This window comes from Rhinolophus sinicus, chromosome 17 (assembly GCF_057876585.1).
Source record: "Rhinolophus sinicus isolate RSI-liver-muscle chromosome 17, RSI-T2T, whole genome shotgun sequence".
NCBI lineage: Eukaryota > Metazoa > Chordata > Mammalia > Chiroptera > Rhinolophidae > Rhinolophus > Rhinolophus sinicus.
In genome coordinates, this window is record NC_142517.1 from 47538347 (window position 1) to 47558512 (window position 20166).

Genomic DNA, 20166 nt, shown 5'->3' on the forward strand with positions numbered 1-20166 from the left:
TCCTCCCAGATGGGCAAAGCGGCCTCCCAGATCACTGCCCACTTCCCTGTGTAGTGTGTGCATGAATGGGCACCAGGGAAGGCATTCTAGGCTACTCTGTTCATCCCTGTCTCTCATCTACAGTGTCTGCCTTCCTCTCAACAAAAGCCACACATCTCACCACTGTCCCGACTTACTTTTTTTTAACTCTTGAGTGTTTCCTCTTTTCTAATTTTTTTTTGGGGGGGAATATTGGGGAACAATGTGTTTCTCCAGGACCCATCAGCTCGAAGTCATTGTCCTTCAGTCTAGTTGTGGAGGGCACAGCTCAGCTCCAAGTCCAGTTGCTGTTTTCAGTCTTTAGTTGCAGGGGGCGCAGCCCATCATCCCATGTGGGAATTGAACCGGCAACCTTGCTGTTAAGAGCTCCCACTCTAACCAACTGAGCCATCCGGCTGCCCTCTCCTGACTTACTTTTGAAATCATTTATCTGTCTGGGGTGTCTATATCCATATTGAATGGTGTGCATATGTGATTTTCATATGTGTTTATCAATGTTCGGGTCAGTTTGCGTTTCTTGTGGGTACAGTCCTGTGCATTCATTTTGTGGAATACACATGTACTGACACATGGACCTATGTGGGCCTAGTTTCAAATGACCTGAAAGGAATATAATGGTAATTGAACACTTATGCATAAATACAACATACACATACGATACCTGGGGGAATACATGTAGGATTACCATCAGGGTTTTATTTCAAATAGGTAAAGAAGGGAGGGGATTTGCACTGTACCAACAAATGAGTCAGCCTATTTATGGGTCACTGTCAGTGACCCCCTTACCAATGACATTATATACATATTCCTGTGAGGGTGTGACCTGCATGTGGCACTATAGTCTCTGAGTTGATCATACAGGTAATCAGTTCTTTCTACAGGTAATATATGAAAAGAATTGCATGGTGTGAGATATCCTAAAGAGATTAAGGAAAGCAGTTACAAAACTTCCTAAAAATCTAGTTTAAAATAACAAGTACAATGTTGTGTCCGGTTTCAAACTCTGATTCAGCAATCTATTTTTAACCCATCTTATTCCTTTTACAATAAGAAACCCAACGTTTATTTTACTGACATATATGCATTAATCTTTTGTTTTCTGTCCTCTTTTGAAATATGTACGATTACAAAATTGTTCAAAATATCACCTGTTAAACGATAATATTTGTTCTATAAGAAGCCTAGAACAACATTTGGGGAATAAGAAACCAAGCCCATAAAATATTTATTTATCACCTCTTTCCTTCGGTAGAAATTTACATTCTCCTGATTTTGTCCAGTGACGAGCATCAAGTACTTTAACTTGGGAAAACAGCTCACAGAGGGCATTCATTCATGCAGATTCTGACTCACCGTTGATCATCTTGAGTCAATGGTCTCAACTACAGCGGCGCGGGGAAGCACGTCCTCGAGTTGTCATGCACTCACAAGAACAGAATCCGGCGAGACCCATCACCTTCACCTACATGCCGGGTAGGTGGCGGAGGGGCAGGCCAGGCTGGCGTTGGCAGTGATGCCAAGAGGTGCAGGAAACGCGGGCTGGCGGCGCGGCGGGAGAGGCTCCGGGCTGCGGCGCCCCCGCCCTCGCCGGGAGCCCCTGATTGGGTCCTCCCGGGTCTGCCCGCTTCAGCCCGCTCCCCGCCGGGGAAGTGAGCCCACCGAGCGCTGGCTGCCCAGTCATCGCCCAAGATTTAAAGCGGGCAAGTTTTGTGCTTGAGACCAAAGACTTTCGCTCCGAGTCTGGGCAGAGGGCAGACCTTCGATTTGGAAGTTAAGGAGCTGGACTTGGACTTTGTGAGTTTTGCTTTAGGCTCTCTTTGAAATTAAACTGGGCTTGATGGTAAAATCGTTAGGGGGGCGGGTGATCCCCTCCCCCATTTGCATTTTTAAAACTAACCGCTGTACTGAAGCTTTAGTTTGCTGTAAGTTAGAGTTTCCTTCCTTTGTCATTGAGAAGCTCAAGGCATAAGTGTTGTGACTAGAGCTCTTTTTAACAAGATTAGCCTGCTCTTAGAACTCGTGCTCTAAAATGGAAAATAAAATGATGAGGGAACTGCAAACTCGGTTAAAACTTAATCTTCCATAGATAAGTAACTGTCGCTTGTTCTTAACGAATGGATTGTTAGTTAACAGATTCTACCTCCTCATGGAAAGTGTATTCAGACCAGTTGTTTCATAGCTAATTAACATGTGATTGCTCATACAATTTTTAAAAATTACTCTAGAGCCCACCGCATCCTAACTGCGGCCGAGGTCCGCCGGGGGTGGAAATGTTGTCTTCCCTTCCGGATCACTAAGTGACGGAAGCTCTAGCACGCCCGAGGGGATCAACCTCAATTCCTGGCACGGGTAGTTCTTTGTGCGGGGGACCAGAGACCGGCTCGGGGTCCGCAGCGAGGGCGCGGGGCCGCCCAGCCTCCGCCCCTCCCCTGCCGGGCCCGCCGCCCTGCGACGCCTCCTCGCTGGAGCAGCTCTCGGACCACGGAGAGCCTGGAGTCTCTTCTGCTTGCTCTAGACCAGGCGAGGTCTCTGTAGAGCCGAGAGGGGAAGAGAGTCGCGAGGTGAGGGCACACTGGTTCGCACTGGGAACTGCAGGACTTCAGGTTGGAATTGCACGCTGGGGCCGGGGCGCGCAGCCGGGGCAGATCCCCGGGCCCCTGCTGTCTGTCCCGGCGCAGAGCGCGCGGTCCCGCGTTGGGAAGAGGGGGCGGCCCTACCCGCCGCGGGCCAGGGCTGCCGGCACCGAAAGCGCGGCGGGGAAAGGAGGCGCGTTCTCTCCGGAGCGCCTTTGTTTGCTCCTGCCTGCGGGCGGGCGTCAGACCCCCGAGACCCCAGGCCCAGCCGCCGCCCAGGTGCGGCAGGTAGGCTGGGGGGTCCGGAGCTCCGGTTGGGGTTAAGCTTCCCGGGGCCGGGCGGGTTCCCCCTCCCTAGGGAGTTGCAGCCAGGCGGCCGCGGAGCAGCGATGCCGCGACCGGCCGGAGCGCGGGAGACCCGAGGAGAACGCCGCGCCCTGCGGGCCTCGGTTTCCGGCTGGGGTCTCCCAACCTTGCTGCCGCCCCTAGACTGCCGGGATGAATTCGGTTAGAAAGCCTGCGCCGGGGTGGAAATCGGTAATCACGAGAATGGGGAAGGTTTCGGCGAGTTTCTGGCTGGGGAAATGGAGGCGAGGAAGTGGGCTGAGGGGACACTGGGAAAGGACACCTCTTCCTAGCGGGAAGGTCTCTGCTACTTTGTTCGGCTCTGCCGAAATTTATTTTGCATCCCGAAGTGATATAGTCAGCTGCTTCCTCGGAGACCCTCCAGGTGAAAGTAGCAACTCTTCCTCGGACTCTGACTACACGCCCTATATTTTATCTTTCCCGGTGTTGGTTTTCATAGATTAAGGGTCATGTTAAAGGGACATCTGTGTTGAAACCGCACAGTGGCTGGTGGTGGCTGGTCGCTCATATTTAGGGTAATTCTCTGATGAATGTACATCCTTTAGAATTGGATTTGTTCCTCTGTGCCTTTATTTTGGGAAACTTTGCCTGGTCCCTATGGGGGAAGGGAGAGGGATGTGTGAGGAGCTGAAACTGACCCAGAAAAGGATGACTGAAGGTAGTTGTATTAAATAGTGGCGCTAGAAAGATCCCATCCTGAACTTTCTGAAAGGGGGATTGGTGATTAGCAGCCGAGGTTGTAACTTTCTCAAGAGAAACTTATGGTAGATTTTATATGTTGGCGGAGGGCAGTTGGTAGTGGCTGCTTTCATGGGCCAACTCTTTTATTTTAAAGCAAGATAAACTCAATACCTGAAATATTTCCCTTTTATACTTAAAATGACCTTTCTCTCTCCTGCGGCATCCCTCTCTTCCCCGTGCCCAAGGGCACTCTCCCTGAGTATTTATTGAGCACTCTGAGGACGAGGCTGACTGACTAACCCATCTGTGTCCCCCAGGGGCTCACCCTGACACCTAAAGATAGGCATGAGTGATGAGTATGATCATAGGGAAATTTCAAGCTGAAGCTCAGAGAAGCTAGCTCTTCCTGGGGAAGTGAGAAATGAGGCATGGTTAGGAGGCATAAAAGATACTGTGTGTAAATGCTTTGCCACCCCCCACACACCCTCAAAAAATGGAGAAGAATTTTCAAAATAATGTGTAGGCTCTGGCAAGTAAAAATGTCACATATTTCACTGAAATGGAGATCAAGTTTCCCTTTTATAAAAGGCTGATTCAAATAGGGAGATTGTAGGAAAAGGAAATAACTTTCTAATTCTCAAATATAGAACAGCTTGAATAATAACTCATGGGTTTTGAAATGGGTCATCTTTTTTAAATGGGTCATTTTGGCTAGAATCATTGCACTTGGTGACTTTCAAATTGTAAAAGAAGAGTTCTTTCTGACGACCAACTGCACTACTAGAATCTACATAACAGAATAGGATGTGGTAGTGGTAGAAAGAAACTGGGAGAAACTCAGAAGGAAATAGTCTCTTCTAAAGTAGCAAAATGTATCCTACCTTTTTGGAATTTTCTATGTGCTCAGTTGAATAGATCTCAACTTTGCATCTGATGTCACATTATACATTTTGGGGTGGGGGAAAATATTTCCATAGCCATTTTTTATTCTATTGTTAGAATAATCTTGTGAAGAGATGCATATATTGTATCTATGTTCCAGAAATCGAGACACAGCAAATTATTACAAGAGTTCGGCCATTTGACAGAATCTCTGCTAGCAAAGATTTAGCTAGAACAGTGTAAATCTGAAATATTTTTCTTACAATATACATACATAGTGGATATAAGAATCTTCGTGTTTCAAAGATAAGAAAGTTGATCAAGTGAGATGTAAACTTTGAATAAACAAGCGATTTTTTTTAAACATCAGAAGCTGACTTTGCTCTGTAACTTATTTTTAAGATTTATCTTCCATCATATAGGCTTTAACACTAGAAGTCAGTTTTCTACAGAAAGGAATGTTCTACCCATTCTGCAGGTAATCAGTCCCCAAAAGTTCAAGTTTAATATCCTATTACACAGCTTAAGATCCACCTAAGCTTTTATATTTTATCTCTTATTCCTTTCCTCCTACTCTTCCTACAACTTTCTGATAGTTCTCTAGACAAAGTAAGTTAAAAGGTTGACTCAACTTAAGTTTCCTTCTCCATAATTTAGAGGGCCTTAAAATCTTTGGTTTTGTCATCATTATTGAAATGTATTTTTAAGTGCTTGTGGGAACCATATTGTTCTTTCCTGTCGAGGACAATGGTAGACCATATTCAGTCAATTAGTAGTGATACTTCTGTTCTCAGTCTCAACCTATCTGGGATGTGCTAAGTGGCCCTTAGCAATCAGATCAGTATTTTAAAAAGTTCATATCTAATATTCTTTTAAGAAGAAGAATATTAAGAACCTATCTCATTATTTTGAAAGGAAAATAATCCTGGATGAATATCAGCCATCTGCTCTCTAAACCATCATGGTAAAGATGCATGAACAATTTCTAGAGTAAGGAAATTAGGGTATGTTGCACACCTGATCTGGACCACACTTTGTCAATAAATTATCTCAAATAATCCTCAGAAAACACTGTGTGATATACGGTTTAGAGACATGTGACCAGAAAATGGAAGCAACCAGAATATAAATCTACCTTTGTTCACATTCTAAAACTCTTGGTTTTTCCACTCGCTTTCCTCCCTTAGGTTGGTTCCAGGTTGCACTGGAATGTTTACTTACTCCAGTAAGGGATCAATACTGGAAACAACTCTGAAGCCTTCCCGACATCCCACCTGTGGCCATACTACACAGTATGTGAGAAATTAATATTTATTGAATTAATTCAATGTAGGCATTACCTATTTGCTGAGCTGCAAATGCCTGGAGCAGGGTAGGTGCGTAATAAATGATAGTTAGCTTATTATAATAAATGTTGATCAACCAAGACAGAAAGGTGTTACATATGTGTTATATACACCTCTCATGTTTTACACCATTATTTCCTTTTTGTACTCTGTAAACCCTCAATCAAATGTTGTTTCCAAATATCATGTCCAGAACAGGACATATGAACTGCAGTTGGACAAAGGGCTTATATGTGTAACTTATACAACAGGCGTATACTGGGTTATATTGTCAGCTTATTTCTAAATCACTATTTTTCATATCATATTTTGGCCTCAGCTCTGTATGACTCTTTCATTTCGTCTAATACTTATTCATCAAATATTTGCTTAAAACATTTGCTCTGAGTCCTATACTTTTTTTCTCTTCTTCCATCCTTCTCACCTCTTTTAAAAAACAACAACAAATCCTTCTGCCACTTTGGATCTCTTCCCTTAAGTCCCCCAATCCTCTTTATAGAGGAAAGACTTTGCGCACCAAAGGTCACAGACTCATGTGGTCACTTTCCCCATTATCTCGTGCTACAGGAATCAATAAAAGGAAGGAGGGAAAACTGAGATGAAGGGTTAAGAAACAGGTATGTTACAAAGAAAATGAGAAAAAGCTCTGACAAAATGCAGGTGGGAGCAAAACATAAGTAAGTGACTCCAAACTTCAAACAGTGGAGCAAGTTCTTTGACTTCTTGGGTCACTTGTCTTGGCCCTGCCCCACCTACTCCCCTGCCCTCCCATCCTGATGGGAGCTCCAGGAAGACCAGCTGTGCCAGTGCCAGGCAGGAAGGGCAGGTGAGGAGCTCAGGGACGGGCCTGGAACTGATCAGCTGCTTCTGAGCTGCCCCGGTGTCTGGAATTTATAGAGATCATGTAGTGAACCCCATGGTTCAGTGCCTCAGTTTCTTATTCTGCAAAATTGGGAGATCATTTCTCCCTCATAGGTCATCTGAGGAGTAAAGAGTTACTATATATGTAACACATTCCAAACGTGCCTGCTATACAATAAAGCACACCCATGTTAATAACTGTTGCTAGAGTGAGCAAAAGGAGTTTGTTTCTTAAGTAGGCAAGAACAAAACCGACAAGAATTGTATTTAAAAGAGCAAGCATCCCTGTCAACCCAAACAACTGTGCCTCAAGAATGAATACAGAAGGCCAAACTTAGAAAAACAAATGTTTGACCTTTATGAAGCCTACTTTATATTTCAGGGTTTTTTGTTTGTTTTAAATTCTATATAATCACTCATTGCTGGAAATTATTAATACCTTTTCATGTAACTCCTCTGAAATAGAATAATACGTCCTCTGTAGCCCTGTGCTACCAGTTTCCTTACCATCTGTCTTTACATAGGGCCTGTCTATATTTGTTTGTTCATTTGGTATTTCCCTGTCTTTATTTGTCACATAACCAGCAAACAAGTCTACACCTTTGTTTAACTTATAAAGAAGCATATAACTTCGTTTCTGTGGGTGAGGAGCTTATTACTGGATTCACACTGTAGGTTATATAACCGAATTTGATCCAATACTTACTCATCAAATATTTGCTTAAAACATCCCCTCTAAATCCTATACTTTTTTCTTTCCTTTCCTTCCCTCTTTCTCACTTCTTTTTGTTCCCCCCTTCTGTCAGTTTGGATCTCCTCCCTTCAATCCCCCAATCTTCTTTGTGGAGGAAAGACTTTTTGCACCCAAAGGACACAGACTCCTGAGGTCTTTTCTTCTGTCTCACATCCATGCTTGCTAGGTTGGAATTTAAAGTCTTTGCACTAACACTGAATGACACTAACACTAACTCTTTAAATGCATTCTTTGTGGAGGAATAACAACTCCCAATAGCTTCTAACCGTTGCCCATTGCTTGAGCAAAATTTCATAGCTAGTCACAGCCATAAAAATGCCTAAACATAGCTGGTGGGCAGAATTTTTCCTTTTTCACAGGAAACACTCAATGTGATTAAAGAATAAAATAAAATTGAGAGAATGTCTATTTTTCATGTTTAAAATGTGAGCTGTGAATTCAAATTTCAGATTGCTTTCTTCCTTCCTGAGCAAATAAAAAGGCAACTGGTACTAAACATTAACCAGTTGTGTGTCGTAGCACCAATTACTACAACTAATTTACTAAGAAAAATCTATGAAAATCAAATTATAGCCTCTCCAGTAAATTCAGGGCTTTCTACTTCTGATTTCTTTTAACATGGCAATTTGGCTCCTGAGACTTGGTCCTAGCTATGTATAACAGGGAATATAGATGATCAGACAAGCCAGGTAAAAATTCTTGGAATGTAGAACAAAATGCAAGATTAAGATGGGACAGAAAATGTTATCTTTATTCTCTTCGTGTTATGCCTGGACACGAAACAAAAATTGTCTCCCTGGGACTTTAAGTCATAAAAGTTTAAATGTAAAAGGTCTAAAGTATTCAGGCATTTTTTTTTCAAACTGACTCACTGAAAGAGCATCATTAGTTTATAGTCATACTTTTATCACTTTAAAATTTTGTGCCTCAAATGAGTGCCTCCCGTGCCTCTCCCTAGTGCTCATCCTGACTGTCAGTGTGCTTTATGGAGGGAATGGACAGGGCCGGGGAGCCTGGGAAATCATGGGGAGGAGAAGCTGACAATGTGTGTGACGTCTTCTCCTTTTATGAGGTAGGAGGTGACGTCAGCCAAGAGAGGAAGACAGGCCTTGGGAGAGGCAGGGGAGACAGCGTGGCTGGTGAAGAGACTAGGAGAGAAAGAAGGTCCAAAGCAAGTGAAGGATGCTCACATAGCATAGGGCACCTGCGCAGTGAGGGATGGCCATGTGCAGTGATGCTGCCTGCCTGGGCGCTCTGCGTCTCCAGCAGCCCCTCAGGTACAGGAGCAGAGGAGACAGGAGGACCCAAGGTCTGGAGTTGTTGGGATGGAAAGACGGGAACCAGGGAGGGACGGCAAAGGTGTCAGATTATTTCTCACCTGAGACAGGAAAGTGGGTAAGAAGAAAAGTCTTACCCAGTGGAGCTTGCTTAGTGGGTGGGGGGCTTAGGGGACAAGCAGGAAGTGGCAGAGGATTCTAGATGAATGTTTAGAGGTTGTGGTTGAAGGGTGAGTGTACTGGAAAATGCGCGTAGAATTCAGAATTCCAGAGGAAATGCACTTCTAAGTGAAGCCCAATAAAGGACTTTCTTGCTGATTAGTTGTCTTGTGTAGGGGGAGGTAATGTGAACACATGGTATATACCTCATAAAATAAGGGTTCCTTAAAATTCTGAGTGTTGTATGTCTGCTAAATCAGATGTAGAAATATAGTATCCCTAAGATTAGATGTTGTTACTATATTACAATCATGGCCAGAAACAGGGGACGAGAGACATATGGATGGACAGAAAAATACGTGCATTTTGAATTCAAACGCAATGGCTTTCTCTAGTTAACACTACTCAGCCCCAGGTCTCAGATTCACTATTGCTTCTCCTCCTGGAAGATGCCTCCCCAACCTCCACCCAGCTCCCAAACGGGTCCGTGGCCGTCGTCAGACCCCACTGTGTTCCCAACACAGCTGTCACTATGGGCCCCACATGGATCTTCCCACTCAGAGCTCCGTGACTCAGCCTTGTCTGTCCTGCCTTGCGACTTGCTTCCTCTACCCACGTGTTACCCCATCTTCATTTTCTCATGAACTACCCTTTGAAAATAGTTCCTTTTCTCTTTGACTCCTCCCTCTTCTCCTTCTCTGAGTTTATTTTCCTCCAGGCCTCTCTGCTCACCTCTCCCTGGAAAGCTCATCCAAATTCACAGCAGCCGCAGTCTTTATGCTCAGAGTGCCCCCTGATCTTCGCTCCTGTCTCTCTCCAGTCTCATTACCTGCTGGACTTTACCTGTTGTGTCTCCAACACCTCACACTCAACGCAGGTCTAAAACCAACCATGTTCTCCCTTCACTGTAACTCAGGAAACCAGATTTTGTTTTTCTTGAGAGGGACTTCTTTGTCTCTGCCTTCCCTCCCCACTTCCACCACCAGACTAGGCCCTCCTCACCTTATCCTGCTTCAGCATGAGGTCCTGACAGAACCCGTGTCATCTCTAGACACCTTGAATCCATCTCATGCCACGGCCAGATTAATCGCTTTTGCATAAAGCTTAATATTTACTGACAAGGGAGTTGTTAAAAATGGAAACAAATACTTCTGTGACTTCCTGCTTCCCTCAGTACTCCCTGGCTCCTCAGCCTTATTTTCAAGGTTCTCTGTAAACCCCAACCTGTCTTCTTTCCAATACATGCCTGTTTCTCAAATGTTGGCCACATGGCAATTCTTTCCTTTCTTGCCTGAAATGGGTGGTTTCTCTTCCAGCAACCACCCAAATCCTGTTATCCTGGGGTCCTTCTGATCCTCTGTCGCTGATGTCTTCTCCTAGGGACGCTCCTATTGTGCCTGGAGCTAGTATTGCCCAAATCAGCACTGACACACGACACGGTCTGTCCCTTACTGTGACGTGCCGACTGCCGTCCATGGGAACTGTGCTTTCATGTGGGCACTGCGCGTCTTGTCTCAACTGGACTGTAGGTGCTTTCAGATTGGAGACTATAAAACACTGCGTCATGACGCCCACCATGCTAGCACAGGTATTTCCACAGCAAATACTCACATGCTTGTAGGATGAATGGAAACACTGGACACTGAGGTTGTTTAACTTAAAGTGCAGACCTCAGCATCCTCATTGACACTTCAAAATTTATAGCAGGTTTTGCATAATATTTTAGGATCGCAAAAGTAGACTCAGCAAAGGAATGAGTTGACAGCATGGTGAAGTAGAAAAAACAATCAGGGGTCATTTAGGGAAACTTGTAGCCTGTAGGTACACTAACTCGAAGAAATATTGTTGAGTAACTGAGGGGCACAGCTCCAGTCTGAGGAGTATTTGGGGTGGGGTCTGCCACCTTCTTTTCTGATGTTCCTACTTCTATTCTTTATTCTTCTGACGACTTCTGTCTATTAGGAAAGAGAATGTGAAAGCTATCTTTTCCTTCTTCTTAATTCCAGTAGAAACAACCCCAAATTATAGTCCAAATATTTGCATATTTTCTTTTAAGTAGTTTTTTGTCCTGTTCTCTCCTATAGTTTTTTGTGTCTCCTATTTTCAGCAGGCTCTGAGTCATCTGTAATTGTTATATACTCTCATTAACAATACATTGATACTTGCCCCCAATTTGCAGAGGAAGTCATCAAATCAGAATGCAGTGAGCGGTGCCTGAGGTTTGGTGCCCGGCCACAAACAGGGGTAACCCTGGAGTTTCCAGCCTGTTAATTGGTCACTGAAAGAGCTTCGGGCACACAAAGGAACCTGCACCCACAGCATTCTGTTGTGGATGGTTGCAATGCATTGTTGGGATTGCTTTGTTTCCTGTAATGCCCAGCATTTTCTTTCTCCAGTTTGGGCAGGCCTGTGGGCTTCTCCCCAGCCCCCTCCCCTGCACTTTAAATACTGAAGGCAGAAGATGTGCTTTGGAGAAGCTGTAAGACTGAAAACCAGAAGAGTGCTTGGTCTCCGATGGCAAAGCCAGAGTTAGTGGCAACATTGCTTAGCTGTAATTAATGAATTTAGATCTCAGAGGTGCTTTTGCTTTGGGTTGGGAAAGGCTGGCCAGTGACTGGGTTCAATGTGCAGGAGTTCAGATGTCCTTTCATTATAAAAGCTGGGTACTGTAAAAGAGCAGTTTACCTTTCCTAAATCTTCCCCTCATCAGATCCGTACTCTCCATGGAGTTTAGTTATGATTGATGTAAACGGCAGGTAAATAATTCAGGTGACTGTGGGTGGAGAAACCTTTTTCAGAACTTTACATTCTGAACTGAACCTAAATAAGTAGAGTGGGTTGCTGGCTTCGTGATAGGTTCTTTGTCATTTTTCAGAAACCTTTTGACTCTTCGAGGTCAATTCGGAACAGTTGAAGAAATACAGGAAACTAGGTAAATCTTTTCCCATATTTACCTTATGGTGTGTGGGGGGGTGGATAAAATGAACGTTGTGGGCTGGCTGCTAAGCTGGAGTACCAACGTTCGCAGCAGCAACACACCAACCAAATGAGTAATAGACCCCATTCATTGGAGAGAGAGTAGGGCCTCTGTGAGTGAAGGGTCCATGTGGGAGCAGCGGAGGTTCGCTTGTGGGCCGATTGTCCTGCAAGAAGCTCAGGCTTGTAAATGACTGTGAGTGTGCCAAGCGAGCTGGCACCGGCACGCTGAGCACAGCTGCTCAGAAACGGGAAGCTAGCTTTGCCTGTGGTTCCAAAGGTTACTCTCCTCTTTGGTTCCTTCCCCAAGTCTGCTGGAATAGAAACTGAAGCTTAGTTTCAATTGAGAATTTTCTTAAAATTCTTAAAAAACTGACGCGGTCTTAACATCTGCCAATAAGTGTTCTCTGTCACTTTGTGTTAAGCCTCCAATGCCTTCAGTATATCTGATGGAGTAGGCAGAAGAGGCTTTCCTCTTCAGAGGTGGGCCGTTCTCAAAGTGAGCACTGTTAGGACTGAGAGGAAGTGAGGAAGTGCCCCACCTTCCACTACCCCCACCCCCACCCCGCCCCACAACAAATGAAAGTGATTTTGCAAAGTTGAGGCAGATGCCAGCATCAGAAACTGATGTTTCCTGTTGTCTTTCTTACCCTTCTTAGAACATTTGGTCCATGACCAGCCAAAACAATGGGGGGAATTGACTGATAATTGATCTATCCCTAACAGCAGTATTTCTCACCTTTTTGATGGTAAAGCACAACAAAAATGCATTTTATGTTACAACCCTGAAGGTACTACTTTCAGTACACTCTGCCAGTCTCTAGTCTGTTCTTTCTTTTTCTGTTTTAATGCTAGTAGTGACTTCCTAACTGATGCAGCAGTTTTAAAACCTATGCCCTAGGGGATAAGATATTCCCTGTGCAAAGTCTCAGTGGGGCTTAGCTCTGATCTCTGGTCCTCCTTGGACTTTTCACATGCCTGGCCTTTGCAGTTATCACCCTAATGTACAGTAATCATAGGGGATGGGAAATGTGAAGGTCTGACAATTAAGTTCTCGAACTCGTCCTAGAAAAAATGCCGTATACCTCATTGCTGAATATCACTACAGTCACCTTCGAAGCACTCCCCTTGGGAAGCTATGCACCAACACCAGTGCCTAGTCCACCCTTCAAAGCAATTTTGGAACTCTTTTTCTGGAATAGCCATCAGAGCTGTCGTCATATTACCCTTAATGTCCTGAATGTCATCAAAATGTCTTCCTTTCAACATTTCCTTTATCTTTGGGTAAAGAAAGAAGCCCTTGGGGGCCATATCAGGTGAGTAGGGAAGTTGTCCCAATACAGTGATTTGTTTACTGGATAAAAACTCCCTCACAGACAGTGCCGTGTGAGCTGGTGCATTGTCATGACACAAGAGCCATGAATTGTTGGCGAAAAGTTTAGGTCGTCTCACTTTTTCACGCAGCCTTTTCAGCACTTCCAAATGGTAAACTTGGTTAACTTTGTCCAGTTGGTACAAATTCATAATGAATAATCCCTCTGATATCAAAAAAGGTTAGCAACATCGTTGCAACAAGTTTGCGAACTTCATTGTCAGACCTTGTATGACTGGATGCTAAAGACCTAAAGGTGGGAAGGAAGCCCCACAGCCAAGGTTAGGCTGTGCTCTCTGGGTACGCAGTGGTTTCTATCAGGTGCAGAGGGTGGGGGATGTGAAGATGGGGTCTTTGGGCGCAGAAGCAGGCCTTTGCCCTGGGGCTTGTGACGTGGGCTCTGCAGCTCAGCCAGCCTGGACCCTGGAGAGCTTGCATTGTCCTTTCCCTGTCAATCTGTTGAAAGACCAGGATACGGATGTGTTAACCCTGAGGGGAGAGCCTACTTCTCCAGGCAAAACGATGTGTTTTAATTGTGGTTGACACTGGGGACGGAATCCTTGAGGGAGGAAGGTGCTGTTTCGTCTCCTAGTGGTGGAAGAAAAGGGAGGACGTGACAGGCTGGGCATCCTGACCCCCAGATTTTTCCAAGTGACCGGCTGTTTGAGTGAAAGGTGGCTCTATGCCCAGCATGGTTCTTTGTACCAACATTCAGAAAACGTAGCTGTCAGGCGCAAACCTGGATGCTGAGGGTAGGCTCTTTCCAACATCATGCCTTTTGTCAAGGAGTTCACCTTAGTGTAATTGGGGGCGGCAAATAAATAAAAAGTCTCAGTACAGGAAGGGAGGTGTAAGAAGGTGATGTGCTAATTAATACAGATCAGAAACACCTTTGGGAGGGGGGTGGCCCCGGTTCAGACTTCCCAGAGACGGATGTAGAACTCAGGCAGGATTAGTAGACTTCTTATTAGCAAGGGGGCTTGCCAGGCCACAGGACTGCCGGAACCAAAGCTGGCGGGTAGGAAATAGCCAGTGTGGTTTAGCTTGCAGCCAGCAATTTGGTGTTGTCGATTCTTAGAAAGCATCAGAAGGGGTTTAAAGAACTCAGTCTCATAGTTAGATCTGAGTTTTAGAAAGGTTGCTGTGGCTGGAGAGCGGAGGAGGGCTCGGCCCGGGATCATTTAGTCTGCCGTCCTGGCCGGCGTAAGAAGCGATGATGACGTGAAGGGGTGAAGAGAGATTTCAAAGAAGCAATTCCCAGGTTAAATAACTGGATATGGAATGGAGGGACAGGAAGACTTTCAGATTTCTGGCGTGGATGCATGAAGTGCAGGCAGACATAACTAAGGAAACAATGGAAACAGAAGGTTTTAGGGGAGAAGACAGCAGAATGGGTTAGACATGGCAGTTGAGTAACCCCCTGTGTCAGTAATTATCTACTTCTATCTATGTATCTATGTATATGCCCATTTAACGTGCACAAAGACTGAGTTAAAGGGTGTTATTCCAACTTTTCAGATTTGTGGGTTCGGTGCCTGATACGGTACAACACACAGTAGGTGACTGAGCCCACGTGGGGTTCAAACTACAACTCTACAAAAACAGTGCTTTTTGGCTATAATCTTACAGCTTCGCAGTTTTGAACATGTTAAATGCGAGGTGTCTGTTGAGTGTCCAAATGAAAATGTACAGAAAGAACATTACTGTATAGAATTGGGCTCACAAAGCCACTTTGGTTAGAGAGAGTTTGGACTGTGCTTTTGAGAAGCATACCTCAATTCCTTGATTAAAAAAAAAAAAATCTTACTCTAATTCCTGCTTTGCCTAGAGTAAGCTTTAGTGTTTTTTCACTATTAGGAACTTTCTTTTCATCATTCATCTATTTTGTCTTGAACTATATAGCTATATAGTTCGATATATTCATGGACATACCCATTTGAGAGATTTGCACTTTAAGTGTAGAAGACGATAGCCATTTTGGAGGGCTTTTTCATTTGTTTGTTTTTAAGTTGAGAAGAGAAAAAGGTCTCTGTCTTATGCATAAGACAATGGACAATACTTCCCCTTTCCCTCTATTCCCCTAAAACTGATAAGTACTAGCTGTCTCATCACTTCTTGTCCAGATCAGTCCGGTTACAATTAGTTTTTCAGAAACTAAGAGTAGTTGGTTTCTTTTTGGTAACTCGCTAACCCATGCATTTGTCATCTTTTCTCATCCTAACTTTAATAGATCGCACTTAACTTTCACAAAAGGAAGTACATGGAACAGCTGCATGAGACGTGTTGCCGACGTTAACGAAGGATGCCAGAGTGGAGACATTTTGATGTGCCAGTGTCCTCATTCTACAATGTCTTCCGTTCTTTTGCAATCTTAGCACAAATGGAATTAAAAGAAAACATTTTGCGAAATAAGAAGCTCCTTTTACATTTTTAATGACCAACATACATTAAGATGGACATCTGTTCTACAGAAGACAAAGCTCTATGGTCTCGAAGAAGCAAAGGCCCATTGGACCCTGATCCTAAATAAAAAATGGACATCAGAATGTTTGTTAGTGGCAGAAGAGTAAAAAAACGTCAGTTTGTTCGGTTATTTGCCACCTGCTTTATACTCAGCCTCATGTTTTTTTGGGGACCATTAGATAATCACATTGTGAGCCATATGAAGTCCTACTCTTACAGATACTTCATAAATAGCTACGACTTTGTGAATGCGAGCCTGTCTCTGAAGCGTAGCAAGAATGGAGCCCCTCGCTACCAATACTTGATTAACCATGAGGAAAAGTGTCAAACACAGGATGTCCTCCTTTTACTGTTTATAAAGACACCTCCTGAAAACTACCATCGACGGTCTGCAATTAGGAGAACATGGGGCAATGAGAAGTATGTTCGGTCTCAACTCAATGCCAACATCAAAACTCTGTTTGCCTTAGGAACACCTTCTAATCCACTGAGGAGAGAAACACTGCAAAGGGAACTGGTTTTGGAAGACCAGATGTACAATGATATAATTCAGCAAGACTTTGCTGATTCTTTCTATAATCTTACTCTGAAATTACTTCTGCAGTTCAGTTGGGCAAATACCTTTTGTCCACATGCCAAATTCCTTATGACTGCAGATGACGACATATTTATTCACATGCCAAATCTTATTGGATACCTTCAAAGTTTAGAACAAATTGGTGTTCAAGACCTTTGGATTGGTCGTGTTCACCGTGGTGCCCCGCCTGTGAGAGACAAACGCAGCAAATACTACGTCTCCTATGAAATGTACCAGTGGCCCGCTTACCCTGATTACACTGCTGGAGCTGCCTACGTGATCTCCAGTGACGTAGCCGCCAAAGTCTATGAGGCCTCACAGACACTTAACTCTAGTCTTTACATCGACGACGTGTTCATGGGCCTCTGTGCCAATAAAATGGGGATAGTACCACAATACCATGTGTTTTTCTCTGGGGAAGGTAAAACTCCTTATCATCCCTGCATTTACGAAAAAATGATGACATCTCATGGTCATGTAGGAGATCTTCAGGACCTTTGGGAGGACGCCACAGACCCTAAAGTGAAAACGATTTCCAAAGGTTTTTTTGGCCAGATGTATTGTAGGATAATTAAAATAGTTCTCCTTTGCAAACTGACCTATGTGGACACGTATCCTTGTAGAGCTGCCTTTGTCTAACAGTACTTGAATGTTGTATGTTCTTACTGTTACTGAGCCAAACCTGGATGAAAAAAACCTTTACATGTTTGTCTACACCCTAAATGAAATGAATATGAAAAAACAAAGAAATATTTTGAAAGCCCAGTCTTTCAGAATGTTTCTTTGATTCTAGAAGCTATTCGATATTTTATCTACTTCATTGCCTAAATCCATTTCAAGGAATTTATATTTAGAAAAGGTTTATGAAAACCAAGCTAAAGGGAAATTCAAGTTCTCAATGCCGCATATATATTTGAGGCATAGAAAAGTTATTAAGGAGCCTTGGTATTAGAATAACTGCTTTTGGAAAATACCAAGTGAATGTAGATAGAGTGCAACATTTCCAAGAAATGAATATATTGTTAGATTAGGTGTACAAGTTACTTTTTTATTAAAGAGCACTTGATGGAAATTTTGGGGGTAAGGGAAGGTTGGCATAGGAGAAATGTGAATCTGATAAAAGTAAGTCCCGTGTTCTTCAGAGAAGATTTAGGAAAATGTAAAGCAAGTCCTCACATAACCTGATTTTATTAAGCATCATTTTGTCATAATGTTGATAAAATGCATAGGAACTTAACTTTTCAATTAGCCTACTGTAAAATTGTTTCATTATACCTTGTTTCACTGCAGTTCCAACAAGCTATCAACAATGTTAAGTGAGGACTTATTGTACACAATTTCTTTATAAACAGCCAAATCATTTATTGTCACATCCATGTAGCTATTTTACCTAGATAGTGTTGAAGTCATTTAAAACATATTTATGTCTTTTTTTCAAAGTTTAATGTAAAATTTGAGAAGTCATTAGCTCTGCCCTAATGAGTACTTTAAATGGTTTTTGTTTTTTGTTTTTTGATTATTAGAAAATGACCCAAAACTTGGGCAGTTTGTTACTTATAGGGTCCTTCTGTAGGGAGAAATCATTGTTCATTCAAATAAGCTTACTTTAGTTAAATGAATTTTTCAACTGGTTTTTACATATTCAATATCAGTCTGTTTTTAAGGTAGTTATTTGAATGTAGTTCGCATAGAGGAATGTAATAATGGAGAAGACTTCAAAAGGAAAGATAGAATACTAAAAGCACCTTTTCTCCATAATTTATAAAATTCTTATCCTCTAAATTATTGTAATGATTACTAAAATTAACCCATCCCTCCCCAATAAGGTCTCATAAACCATAGTCCTTTGTTCCAAGTTCAATTTTAAAATTGAGAGTATTAACCATCATATCAAAGCTATAGTATCTTTAAAAATCTATTCTTTCATCAAAATAATTATCAGAGGTATTGTCAACTTTTAAATATTTCAAAAGTGAAGGCAGAATGAAAGATAGAAAAGTTGCCAGAATGAGTTTTAAGGCATGTCTAAAGCCGCGAGTGTTCCTTATAATCAGAGATGGCTGAGATCTAGTAGCGTAAGTTACATTTATTTTACAAAGCAGGATAGAAATGTGGCTAAGATGCAAACAACCTCCCCTCACTACAGAAAGTACTAGGTGATGTCTAGTATGGGGATTATCTGAAGGCCAAAATAGTGACTTCAGCAAAAGCAGTTGAACTGATTATAGAACCTTTGTCTGCAGAGGTGCCTATTAGGAAAAACTAAGATGTTTAATTTAATTAGATGATGTCTGAAACATGCGAAACAAAATAACTGAAAAAGAATTCTCAGTAAACACAACTGGATGATGACATATATAATTTTTTGGAGGTAGCTTTTTAATGTTTACAGACTGTTTTTGTTTTTTTCTATTTTGGAAATTGAGGCTTGTTTACATTGATTGCTCAGATAATCTAGAATTTTTAGCTAATGTCAAAACTAGTGTCAGCCATTCTAGTTTGTAATTACTTTCCGAGTAGGTTCTGGGTTTTTAGATCATTACAATCTAAATGTTCTGACCAATTAAAAAAACTGCAGAGAACAAAAATCACATTTTGACAAAGTAGATTGATAACTACTTTGTATTAGTTGATTCTTTAATAACCATTTGCCTTTTGGCCGTACATACCCTGTGTATCTATACTTGTAACTGTTTAAATTCACTATTGATTGAAAACATCGGCGTTTCTCTGGCCATCGAAATGATCTTGTTTACAGCAATCCTTTTATGAAAATTATTTATTTGTGAAAGTGCTCTCCTCAACTGTGTTCATCTTTTTATTTTTGCTTAGAATAGAATGGACAGATTTAAATGTAAAGGAAAGATGAAGGCACTTCCTTTTTTAATAAGGAAATTGCTAGATGCTTCCTTCATCAGACTTCAAGTACTGAGAAGAATATATTGTACATACCGTGAAAGGATTTCAACCTTTTAAAAAGGAAGGAAAAAACTTTTTGGTGCTCCAATGTAGGATTGTCTTAAAAATCATAAACAAAGGGAAAATAAACTATCAGCCTGGACGGTCACTTGAGTAGAAGACGGTTGTGCACAGTGTTATTGCTAAAACCTTTTTACCTCTTGGTTGGTTTGCATCTTTTTTCCATATTATTAATTTTATACCAAAATGTTAGATATTTATATTATTTGAATTTTGCTCTTCTATGGCAAAATAGTGGTTTTTAAAAAATAAATCTGTGATTTCCAATAAACAACTTGAAAATTGTCCACAGATGTGTATTTTCACAAGGGTTTTTAAACTCCTGTGTGAACATCTTTTGTTTATATAATCAATTTGTCCTGTTCAACGTCAGAGAGGCCGGTAGTGCACAGTCTTCATCCTATGAGGATTGCTGCCCTGACCTGCTCCTGTGCCCAGGATGGAAGATGTGTCCTCTGTATTATGGAGCCACCTAAAATGCCTCTTCTGTTTGTTAAATGACTTAGGCCAGAATGTCTAAGGAGGGAGTTCTTCTCCTAATGGATTGTTTGGGAAGGGATGAAATAGGAATCTGGAGCCACAGTGCCTTTAGACACCATTTAGAAAGATGTCTAATGGTGGAATCCTTAGCTGTCTGAAAGTAGATTCCAACTTAGCTGTCTCTTAATGGCAGGAAAGTTTTTAGGCCTTGCTTTGGAGCCTTTGGTGCTTAGTATATGAGTCTTTGTACATGGGGTGTTCCCATCTGCTCTTCACCTGATTCCGGCTCACTTCTTAGAAGGGTAGATGGTGTCATTCATTCAATATATATATTTGTAAAACTTGGAAGCAGCTCAGTAAATTTGGTTGTATTAGAATGTT

General features: G+C 42.5%; 2 protein-coding genes across 27 annotated transcripts in view; one reads left to right on the plus strand and one right to left on the minus strand.

The window, feature by feature from the left end:
* The window catches only part of MCF2L2 (MCF.2 cell line derived transforming sequence-like 2), a 210309-nt gene that overhangs the window by 63149 nt on the left and 126994 nt on the right, over positions 1–20166 (minus strand). The gene's annotated exons all lie outside the window — the stretch shown is intronic.
* On the plus strand, positions 889–19590 carry B3GNT5 (UDP-GlcNAc:betaGal beta-1,3-N-acetylglucosaminyltransferase 5). Of its 12 annotated transcripts, none has more exons than XM_074328552.2 (4): positions 1526–1833; positions 5729–5833; positions 11814–11870; positions 15517–19590. In XM_074328552.2, exon 4 carries the CDS (start codon positions 15820–15822, stop codon positions 16963–16965), a length of 1146 nt encoding a protein of 381 aa, XP_074184653.1. In that variant the 5' UTR covers positions 1526–1833; positions 5729–5833; positions 11814–11870; positions 15517–15819; the 3' UTR covers positions 16966–19590. The 12 variants fall into 12 exon arrangements, with proteins under 12 accessions (XP_019591370.1, XP_074184653.1, XP_074184667.1 ...); XM_088793942.1 differs by lacking the exon at positions 1526–1833 and adding an exon at positions 1955–2600; XM_074328554.2 differs by lacking the exon at positions 1526–1833 and adding an exon at positions 2706–3149.

What these genes read in the sequence shown, in the direction of transcription:
- B3GNT5 (XM_019735811.3), top strand. Translation starts at nt 15,820, where the DNA reads ATGGACATCAGAATGTTTGTTAGTGGCAGAAGAGTAAAAAAACGTCAG.